This window comes from Rhinolophus sinicus, linkage group LG13 (genome assembly GCF_036562045.2).
Source record: "Rhinolophus sinicus isolate RSC01 linkage group LG13, ASM3656204v1, whole genome shotgun sequence".
In the NCBI taxonomy this organism is placed as follows: Eukaryota; Metazoa; Chordata; class Mammalia; order Chiroptera; family Rhinolophidae; genus Rhinolophus; species Rhinolophus sinicus.
In genome coordinates this window covers 19,988,599-19,999,536 of record NC_133762.1, presented here as the reverse complement: position 1 = coordinate 19,999,536, position 10,938 = coordinate 19,988,599, and the positions used below count along the sequence as shown (strand labels likewise).

The window sequence follows — 10,938 nt, the reverse complement described above, 5'->3', positions numbered from 1 at the left end:
TGAGTACACACGTGTCAACATCATCCTGAAAAAAAAAGTGCAGAAAGTATGCTTTGCTGGCATGAGCTATTATCAAAGAGGCCTCTTTCTTGGCCTCAGAGACCAAGAGCTATGAGGTTAGACATTGTTTGAGTCTTGAAGTTGACCGAGCATGAGCCCAGGGCCCTGGGAGAGGTCGACTTTTTTCCCAATGCCACAGACAAGGTGGGGGGACTACTTTATATGGGGTGGTCTGAGACTGGAGTCATGAGAAGGAGCCCGTCACATGGAGATCCTAGGTTGGAGGGAACAAGAAGTGCTAAGGTTTGAGGACTAGACAGAAGGCCAGTGAGTCTGAAACACAGTGACTGAGACGGGGAGAGAGGACCACCAGACTCCCTGTCTGTGCCACACATTTAGGGGCTTGGCCATCTGGAATTCTCCAGGACTTAATATATTCACTCTCATCTTTCCATCTATCAGTCCATCCATTCATCTATTCCACAAACATTTATGACACCAGACAGTAGACAGCACTGCGTCTTGAAGGAACTGTTCACCAGCAGAAGGGGGAGAGAGAGACCACATGAGCCAAGGCCTGGAAAGGAAGAAGCTCGCTGCCTGCATGGGGCCTGTCGGGAAGGACCTAAATGCCCAGCCACCATCCCCAGGGACACTCCACCGTGTTGCGAGAACAGGACGCCTATATGCAAAACTCCAGGAAATGTTGATACATGAAAGAAAAAGTTAACGAAATGTGTGAGTCTGGGATAATCTGAAAGTCTTATACTATATTCTATACAGCCAAGTAGCAACAGGGACCAAAGGCTTAAGAAAAAGTGAGGGGAGAAACACTGAAAATGGAGACTATCTCATCAATTAGCTTAATTTTTTCCTGCCAACCAAGAAAAGACTCTCATTAGTTACTATTAGTGATGGCCTGGTGTAGAGAGCACCTGTTTTCTGCTGAGCGTCGCTGGTGTGGGCCAGAGGGAGCTGTTTCAGGGCCTCAATCAGGCAGTGACATGACGAGATTTGTGCTCTAGAAAGGTCAGTGCGGCTGCAGGGTAGAGGGTAGGTGGAGGAAAAGAGAGGGTGGCTAGTAGGAGGCTGTTGGAGAGACACAGGTAATGAGAACCAGCATTTGGGCAGAGGCAGTAAGGACTGGTGGAGCTGGGCACAGCCACTGCTAGATTTTTAGAAATGGCCACTGAATTGAATTATCGGGTTTAAAAAAAAAAAAGCCTAATGGAGATTGGACAACACAAAACTGTTGCCTCTTGGAGTCTCCTGCTTGAGGGAGACGTCGTGGCTAAAGACAGAGCTCGGGAGTTCTCAGAGGTTGGAAATACTCGAGGTTTTGAGGAGCTATTTGGGGAGACAGAACACATGAGCTGCTGTTTCCTAAATCTGGCCAGAATCTGCCTATTATGTCAGAGGTGTGCAAAGCAGACATTCATTAAGCTTGGGGGCTTTTACTGCTGCTCATCTTGATAAAAGAACAACCATTTGTCTTTCTATAGGCACTAGAAAGGCCAAAGTTCAAAGGTGTCCAGTGGCTGTTTAAACCCCTTTTCTATGTGAGAGTACATCGTAGGCACGTCTGGATTCCCAGGCCACAGAACAAGAATCTTGAAAATGTGCTTGGAGAGTATCCAGTTCCCACCACCATGCCTTGCTCTTTGGAGTTTGCTGTGATGCCTTCCAGGGAGAGTGGAGCCAACGGGAGCTTTGTGGCAGCAAGACGGCTGCGGTAATTGAACCATGTTGCCCATTTATGGAGCACTTACTATGGGCTGGGCCCCAGTGAGGGTTTCGTGAGGCCTAGCTCATCTAAACCTCCTCACCCAAGGAGGTGAGTATCACACTGCTGACCCATTCTGTCTAACCACTAACCCAGCTGCACTAGAAACTGTCTTCTATGCCGGTCATCGTCCCCCGTAGTCAGGGAAGTCCGTGTTTCTGGTTCCCTGCTGCACAGATTAAGATGCCAAGAAGACAATGAAACACTTGTCTCCAAAAGTGACTTCTTGGATCCATTGGCAAAATGTTAGAAAGTGGGTCCGAAGCCCAAGAAACAGGACACCCAGGCTCTTAGAGCTTGGGGAGTATTACAGAATCCTATCCCAGGCCAAGAATGAGTCACAATGAAAGCTTTTAAAATATAAAACCATCAACCTAGATTTCAATTCCAAGGAAACACATACTTGGCCATGAGGGAATGCTTTAAAAAAAAAAAAATCAGGCTTAAGCCACTTGACAGGAAAATAAAACAGCCAAGGAACATTCAAGTATAATGATTTACATCCTCCCCCCTCCCTTCACCTCCCTTCCAATATGGGTCAGAGCAATCTCTGCCAGTGTGCACGTCCTCTCCTGGCTCCCCGCTTTTCACTTAACACTATTTCACGCACGCAATCCTGGGCTGGGTTAGAGCTGCCCGGTGCTGCCTTTAGGTTGCTATGCCAATCTCATGGATTCTTCGTGATTTCCCTGTGCTTGGGCTCTTGGTTTGCTTGGGGTGGCTGTTTTGGGAATACGAAGGTTTTTCTTCCATTATTTATGTGTGCAAGCACTGTTCATTTCTCTCGAAGAAATGGAAGCTTGATTGATTTCCTAACTGTAAGAAAGAGATTGCCCCACGATAAATATTTAAGGCTGATAGGGAAGGGTGACCACCATCTGCTAAAACACCAGCCCAGGAATTACTTTCCCAGGGAAGGGAATAAATGGATAACCATCCTGTATAATATTTGCTCAGCACCCGATAGTTCACGAAGGTTTTCACTTATCTCACTTGATCTTCACAATAACCCCATAGAGGTAGACAGGGCACAGATGACAAGGATTATTAAAACCCCACTTTTTTTTTTCCTTTTTCTTCACAGATAAGGGCTCTAAAGGCTTAAAATCACTTGAGGTATGTCGCAGAGTTTGGTGACTGAATCGCGGGTCTCTAATTCATTCATACACATATTTTAAAAACATTTATCCAGAGCCTATTCCAAGCCAGAGGAAATGGCAGTGGGTACACAGATGAATAAAACACGGTTCCTGCGTAGGAGGAAGATCACGTTCTAGCCTGGGGGAGAGAGCCAGGAGAAGTAAACAAGTCTCTGCTTTGCAAGGTGATGAGTGTGCTCAAGGGAAAGGAACAGAGTGCGGACCACATTTCTAATCTGATGTTCTTACGAAGACCGGCTCGGTTGTTATTTACAACATCTGTCCTCCGAAGAGGGGAGTAAAGGGTCTTAGCTGTGTGCCTGGGGTCAGCTGTCACGTGGGGGAGAGGGTGTCAGACGAAGTGTGGGGATAGAGCTCTCCCTCATTTGGCAAACGTGCAAATATTCCTGGGTGTCGAGCTAAGCCGGGGGGGGGGGGGGGTCCACACACAGGCTCCCCGAATTTCCCTCCACGAGATAAATCAGGGTCTCTGCCTTTAGAGCGGCGTGTTCATCCCGCCGCAGCCTCCAGCTCGGGGGAAGCAGGCTGCTCGCTGTGTGCGGCGAGGTTTTGTGCCGCCCGGGCAGGGTCCAGGCCTGGTCAAGCGCGAGCGAGCGCCCTCCCTCTCCCATCGCCCCGGCTCTGGAAGCCACAGCCCCTTCCTCGAATGTACGCGCCAGCCCGGCTCTCTGGCTCTCCCGTTTCAATGGTTCTTTTATTCTACACATGTTGATGTGTTTCCCAAGGATGTTTTTAACATTAATTTTTAGTTGCACAACTGACGCCTGGAAACATTCTCTTGTAGAGAAATGTGTATGTATATATGTATATGCACGGGGTCGCCAGCGATTCGGCGGAGCCGGTTCAGGGCCCCTCCAGCACCCGTCGCAGGCAGCTGGCTGAGTGCCGACACCGGCTTTGTGTGGCTGCTCTTTGCAAGCCCAGCGCTTAGCACAACGCTCGGAAAGACACGTGTGGGTCAAGTTCGTGTCACGCAGGAACAGATAAAGGGATGAGGGCCCGCTCCCGGATTTCGGGGCGGTTTTCCTTTGTTAAGTCCTCACTCCCGAGCCCTGCCCGGCGGCCCCAACGTGGTCTCGGCGCGCCCGAGTGGGGGAAGCCGGCCCTGCCGGGGTCGCTGGGCCTGGGGAGGCGCGGCCGCCCGGCTCCGCGACCCCAATCCGTCCAGCCCAGCACCCTCCACGCTGGGGTCCCGGGACGAAGGCCCGGCGCGACGCGGGTCTCCCTCGCTGGGCAGCTCCTGGCCTCTGCTCGCCGCGCTCAGACGCGGGCGGCTGGAGCCCAACGCGGACGCGCCGAGCCCCTGCTCGAATCCCGGGTACCCGGGCCCCCGGCTGCGAGTAGGGGTCGCCTGCCGCCCCCCGGCTGGGCCCAACCAGGGGAAAGCGCGGGGCGCCGAGCCAGGCCCAGCGCGCCGGTGTGCGGGCCCAGCCGGCAGGAAGGAGTCGTCGGGGTGGGGGTGGGGGCTGCCCAAGTTTCTGGGAACTTTCCGGCTTGAGATTCCACAACCCTGCAGTGCCCCCTACAGAAAACGGCGACCAGGGAGGGCGGCCGCCCCCTACGACCCCCGGCTGCCGGCGGCGGCGCGGCCCTGGCGGCCTGGAGCTCCAGCTCAGCTCCAGCTCGCTGTTGCTTTTTTTTTTTTTTTCCCCCTTGTTTTTCAGATACAGCTTTTTTTAGAATTGAAAAAAAAGCGAGCGCGAGCCGCTGCCTGCAGTGGAGCGTGCTCGGCCTCCAGAGGCAGTCGCCTCCAACTTTTCCTCTCCCGCCCCGACTCCGCGCGCGCCTCAAACTTCGGCGCTGCTGGAGCCCAGATTTGCCTGCCGCGCAACTCCACTCTAATGTACGCACCCAGGCCCCTGGCAGCGGTGTGCAGCGTGGGGGCCACGCGCCCAGGGCTCAGGCCTGACCGCTCGCCCGTTTCCCGTGCTTAGGCCCAGTTGTGAAAGTGGAAACCAGGCGCCCCGGGAGCACCCCGGGAGGGGGCGGAGCGCTCCCGCGCCCCGGGGCACAGGGGCAGGGAGCTCCCGCGCCCGGAACGTTGCAAGCAAGGCTTGCGAACGTTGCAGGGGGGCACTCGCGAGGGACGGACAGGAAGAGGGCCAGGGGGGACGCCAGAACCCGGGACCACAGTACGGAAACGGCCCGGGGCTGAGCTGCTGTCAGATCCGGGGATGGAGGGAGCCGGAGAAGAGGAGTGAGGAAGCCGGGAAAGCAGGCCGTGCTGTCCTCCTGGAGGCTGCAGCCTGCTGTGACAGTGGAGGACCAGTCCACCCAGAAAGGGAAGGGGTCAGGAGGTCGGGCCTGGGCTTTAGCAGGCTCAGACAAGGCCCAGGAAGGGAACACCAGGCACCCTCGAGTTCAGGGCCCAGGCTTGGCTGGGGTTGTCCAAAGGGGGCCTGGACCAGGCCTCTAGTAAGGAAACTGAGTCAGAAGCAGGCCTTAGGGCTGGGCCCAGACGCGTGAGCGCCAAGTTAGGGGTAGGGGACCAAGACCCTCGAGGGTCTCCGAGACTAAGGGGGGTAGGGGGCTTCAGGGCCTCCGAGTCCAGAGCTGGATTGGCGAGTTAGGCGCTTGTAGATCCAAGGTTGGATTGGGGTGGGGTCTCTGGGACGTTGGCTAGCTACGCAAGGATTGGGGGGATTTAAGTGCTTAGAGATCGAAGGCAGGACTTGGGTAGGGGGAGTTAGACAATTGGAAAGCCTAGGTGGTTAGTTGAGGAGGGGTCTTTGCGTTTTGGCGAAGCGCAAAGCTGCGCCTGTTTGGCTTGAGGTCTGAGGCCTTGTCAAGAGAAGCTGCTGTGAAGGGTGGGCCGACCAGGCCAGGCCAAGAGACAGAAAGTGAACAAATCAGGAATATAAGTGGGCGGGGGGCCCCTGAGAGGGGGGTCACAAAGGGTGAGCCATGGCCACCAGGCGTTTAACCGACGCTTTCTTGTTGTTGCGGAATAATTCCATCCAAAACCGGCAGCTGTTAGCCGAGCAAGTGAGTAGTCACACCACCTCCAGCCCTCTGCATTCACGTAGCATTGCTGCGGTGAGTCTCCCGGCGGCCTCTCCGACACACGCACCGTGTGCACTGCGGCTCTGCCTGTCTGTCTGTCTCTGTCTGTCTCTCTGTTTAAAAAAAGAGGATAAGAATAATACGGAAACGCAGGGTCTCTTGGCTGCGGCCCTGGAGCACCTATAACCCTGGATGGGGAAAGCCAGTGTTAGGCCCTTGCTCCCTCTCTGCCTCGCTCTCTCTCCTCACTTCCGCAACCCTCCCAATTCCCCCCCCCCCCCGTCGTCACTGCACGACAATCCGCCTCCAATTTACATATGTTTTAACACTAAGATTTGGAAGCGCGGAGGCTTTCTGCAGCCTTTTTGTTTCGTTTTGTTTTAAACCCCCTCCCCCCGCCCCCATACTGGGCCTCACTTTGGTTCTAAGGGCCGGGTTGCGGAATCGCAGAGCCTAATCCTTGCAAATGAAGAACACCCTCCCCCAAACGAGGAAGGAGTTGTTGGGGGTTGTTTTTTTTTCCCCCTCCGGTTTTCTTTTAATGGCCTCGCAGCCCACTGTGTGGCCGTGTTCCCTATGAATAATTGCTTCACTGTTTTTCCTGGGGGCTTATGTTTGTGAGACTGTAAGGTGCTAGGTTCTTCGTTTTCCATTTCCCAGACAGGAAATTAAGCTTTTCCCTCCATTCGAACTTTAAAAAAAAAACAACAACAACATAGTGTGTTTGTGAAAATGAACCCCTAAATAGCCCATATTTTTTATTTAATTAACCTGAACCTTTCTTTAGTTCAGCGGTAGAATCTTTTATAGGGAGGGCTTGGAAAGATGACTGATGTTTTTGTGTGTGTTGATGAGGGCTACTTTCCCTTTCTGCGCCTCAGTTTTCTGTGTTAAATAAAGGGCGTGGGCGGTCTGGGTGATCTATACAAAACAATGATGATTATTAGCCTTGTCATATCTTAAATGGAAAAGTGAAGTTATGAAACTAGTTTGTAATGCGGGCTCCAGCTATAGATAGGCCAGGTTTGAGTAGAAGCAGCATTGAAGGAGGAGGGAACAAAGTCATCCCAAATCAGATTCTTGGGGATTATACTGGAAATATACAGTTTTGGGACTCTCACACTTACTTCACCTCTTGGGAACTGTATTGTCTTTGAGTTTTTGTTCTTTACGACTTTATCTAAATGCTTCAGTAAAATTATGCTATGTGTCTTCATTATTGACAGAATGTCTACCCAGACAGGTTTTTCTTTTTTGTAAATCACAAGTGGAAACTCTTTGGCCATATTGCTCCTATAGAAAAGCTATTCTAAGCCGTGTGAGCAGTTTTAGGAATAAAATCACGTATACTCAGATAAAAAGAATCATAGAAAACAGGGATGGAGTGTGTTTAGGTTTTTATTAAGAATTTGAAGGATTTTTGCCTTTGTAAACTGAAATAAATGGTATTATACTGAAATAATTATAAAATGGGAGTGAACTGATTCCAGGCTAATTTTGAAAAGCATATTCTGAAATAAGCCAAGAACTAGAGAGTTGAAATTGAATGAATAAAATCCCACACTGGAACTTGAGATTTGTTAACAAAGATGTAAAAATCGCATGTTCCTTAAATGGATTGATTTTATGCTACCTCATGGGGGGAAAAAACAACTAAAACTCATGTCAATGTTTCTGAGGTATCAGTTTTAATTGATTTGTTTGCTTTTACATTTTTATAAGATTCAAAACACCCTGAAATGTTGGGTAACATGAGACTTTTTTTATTATTAATCAGTAGGTCAGACGGTTTAAAAACCTGGTGTCCTAGATGGGCAGCTTTTAAAAAGTGCATCTCTAACTCAAACCGATTTTAAAAATGGTTTTCTAAGTAGGCAATTAAAAAAATGTATCAGCTAAGTCAAATAACTAAAAACTAATAGCTAAAGTACACAGTTTGGAAAAATAGATATGTTAGAAAATGTACAGATATATGTAGGTAACTCAGACAATTTCTTGAAAATAAATTTCTAAATCAAACTAAAGCTACATGTCTAAGTCAACATTAAAAATATTTTCTGTATATTATGCCATTTAAAATGTTATATACTTATGCTAGTCTGACTTTTTAATATCTTTCGTGGATCATAAACAATCAGAGTGTTTAAAATATTTTATAGTCAATTCATTCTATCTAAAAAATAGATTTACAATTAAAGAAAAGTGGTTTGCCTAAGTTAGAATTAAAAAAGAAAATACATATATTTTAATTGTGTGCATTAAAAAATACATGGCATGTCACAAATTTCTGAAGTGTTTAGGGGCGAACTATTATGATATCTTCAGTTTGCTTGCATTTGACTCTACAGAAACGATTTCTACACACACATGCACACATAGTCAACCATGGCATAATGTTAATGGGACTAAGTAGAGGGTACCGTTTTTTACAACTTTTCTGGAAGTTGAAAAAGTATTACACCCATTTTGGGGGAAAACCCTTGTCCAACACAATTTTTCAAAACTTCATTGAATAACTCGTGCTGTGTTTTTTACTGCATATCTAGCTCATAAAAATTTTAAAACCTCATTTCTGACTTTGTAAATTTCAAAACCATTTAGCAAGTCAAACAAAACTACAGCTGTCAAATTTGAATATGGGCTGGGTCTTAGGTGATATTAAGAAATCATTAGTTAAACTAATTAATTAGTTAATTTTGTTAGAGAGGTCTACTGAAATGTTTAGTAGTGAAATGTCAAAATATCACTTCATATTCTTAACCTCCCCAATAAAGGAAACAAATAAGGCCAAGTGTTACTACTTGTTAAGTGTAGTGATGAATATGGGAGGATTTTATACCATTTTACATACTTTTCTGTATACTTTTTTGAAAAAGTATAAATAAAAACTTAAAACATAAACCTGTCCTGTTAAAAACATGAGTAAAAAAAAATTAAAAGGAGACAATTGGCAAATATTTGTCTAAGACTCAGGTAATAAAAAGGAAGTAATTAAAGTTTAACTTACCTGTAGTAATTTAAAAAATTATAACCGGAAATTTCTAGTTTCTAGTTAGAGGAAAAAGCTGTAGAAGTTTATTTTAGTTTGCGTTTTTGTTATCTCACACACCACTGAAAATAAATGATATTTAAAATAATGGTTATTTTTTGTTTTTGTTTTTTAGCTTTCAACCTGAATTTTCACGTCCTTATTTAAGGAAGAAGCTGTGGAAATTGGTTGTAAAGTGGTGTGTGTGTGTGTGTGTGTGTGTGTGTCTTATTTTTTTGAACGATAGATAGGGCTTTAAGCACACCTAAAGCCCTATTGTTCAAAAAATTTAAACATGCATTTTTTTACACAAGTTTGAGGAAACAGCTAGAAGTTTGTTGGTGGGGTTATTGTAGGTTACCTATACGTGCATACCAAAACAGTTTTATGCAGCATTCACACAAATATGTCAAAGCTAAACAGGAATTTAAGGAGGATGTTTAGTGACAAAACAAACAAAAAGTCCTAAGGGCCAGAAGGGACCTAAAGGTCCTTTGACCCAACATCCTGACTGATAAACCTATGCCTGCGATAGGAAATTCCAGCAGCGAGCCCGTCACGCCGCCTCTTGTACAACCAAAACAGCCTGCCTGTGTTAACCCCAACCACGTCTGTCTCTTGCATCCTGCGGCTCTAGCTCTGGTTCCGGCCCTGAGGGTCTCTGACACTGGAAGCCCTCTGCTTTCTTCTGCATAATAGCCCTGCAGCCTTCGCGTTCCTCCCTGCTTTCTCTAGCTCAGCCTTCCAGGCTCAGACGTCGGGGTGGTTTTTTGCCAATGAATGAAGTCTAGTTTTTCTGTGCCCTTTTAAAAGTTTAGCACCCAGAACTGAACAAATTCTACTTAATTGTATTCTTGGTTTTGTTGATATTAGTGAAACTAATTGTTAAAAACCCTGGGGTTTGACTTTTAGACTATCAGCCCGCAAAGTGCAGGTGTTGGCATTCCTCATTCATTCTGTTTTGGCCTCAGTTTTGCATGCACCATCGGTGCTTATGCCTCAGGGTCGCATGAAATAAAGGAAAGAGCGTTGGACTCAAGTCTGGGAATTTAGACCTAAGTCTCACTCTGGTGACTGACTCTGAATGTCTTTAGGCGAGCTTTTTAATCTCTTTGGACATCTTCTGCCTGTTTTGTAAATTGAGGAGCCTTGTGGGTTCAACAGTACTTTCTAAATTCTGTGTCAATACATTGTTTCTCCTAACCAAGGCACATGGCCATATCTTTAAATTTAAAAAGGCAAATGGTAGTCAGCAACAGCAAAAACCCTTAGAAGCAGCTCCAGTACTGTGCAGAAGTAATTTTGACCTTCTCTCAGCCAAGTGCAGGTTTAAGGCAGCACCCCATTCAAGCAGTTTAGGCAACTTGGCTTAAAGAAGCTGAAATGAATTTACCAAGTTAAATAAGCATTCCAAACAAATGTGTCAAGCCTTGAATGAATGAAAAGTTGCTGCTGAGTTGCTGCTGGGATCTGATGAGGTGCCGTGTGGTTTCCTTTGATCTGGAATGATATAACAGAGGGATTGCAGGCACTTTGGTAGTGTTTACTGCCTAATCTATTCTCTGCTTTCAAATAATGCATAATCTATAAATGGAAGCTAGAGTTAATTGGTCTTAGATTAGTTTGAAACTAGCACATTAGTTTTAATTAAACATGGTATGCTTAAGGCGGAAAAAAAGAAACAGGATTAACTATAGTTGTAAGAATCCAAGGCCCTTCTTCAGTCTTGGCTATAGTGTTAGCTGATTTCTTGAGTGTTTACTGTGTGCCTAGCCCTGGGCTCAGCCCTTTCCATGTGCAGCCTCATGCAGCCCTCCCAGAGCTCTGTCAGATAGGTGGTGGTTCTTCCCATGATCCAGATAAGGAAACCGAGCTTTCAGGGAGTTCGGAAACTCGCCGGGTGTCACCCACCTCGCAGGTTGGAGAGCTGGGATGGGAACTGAGGCAAACCAGCCAGAGCCCTT

The 10,938-nt window shown here is 47.2% G+C and overlaps 1 protein-coding gene and 1 long non-coding RNA gene across 5 annotated transcripts in view; both read left to right on the top strand.

Moving 5' to 3' along the window:
* The first annotated feature begins 465 nt into the window (after positions 1–465).
* LOC141568287 (uncharacterized) lies at positions 466–3,220 on the top strand. Its single transcript, XR_012491405.1, has 3 exons — positions 466–738; positions 1,503–1,732; positions 2,868–3,220. It is a non-coding gene; the product is annotated as an uncharacterized LOC141568287 (long non-coding RNA).
* Positions 3,221–5,086: 1,866 nt separating this feature from the next.
* STX16 (syntaxin 16) overlaps positions 5,087–10,938 on the top strand; it is a 32,595-nt gene continuing 26,743 nt past the window's right edge. The window contains exon 1 of one of the 4 annotated variants that reach the window (XM_019748574.2): positions 5,087–5,928. In XM_019748574.2, the coding sequence (XP_019604133.1) occupies positions 5,848–5,928 (81 nt within the window). In that variant the 5' untranslated portion in view covers positions 5,087–5,847. Of the gene's footprint in view, positions 5,980–10,938 lie in introns of all 4 variants that reach the window. The other 3 variants (XR_012491359.1, XM_019748571.2, XM_019748572.2) reach the window with 3 other exon arrangements.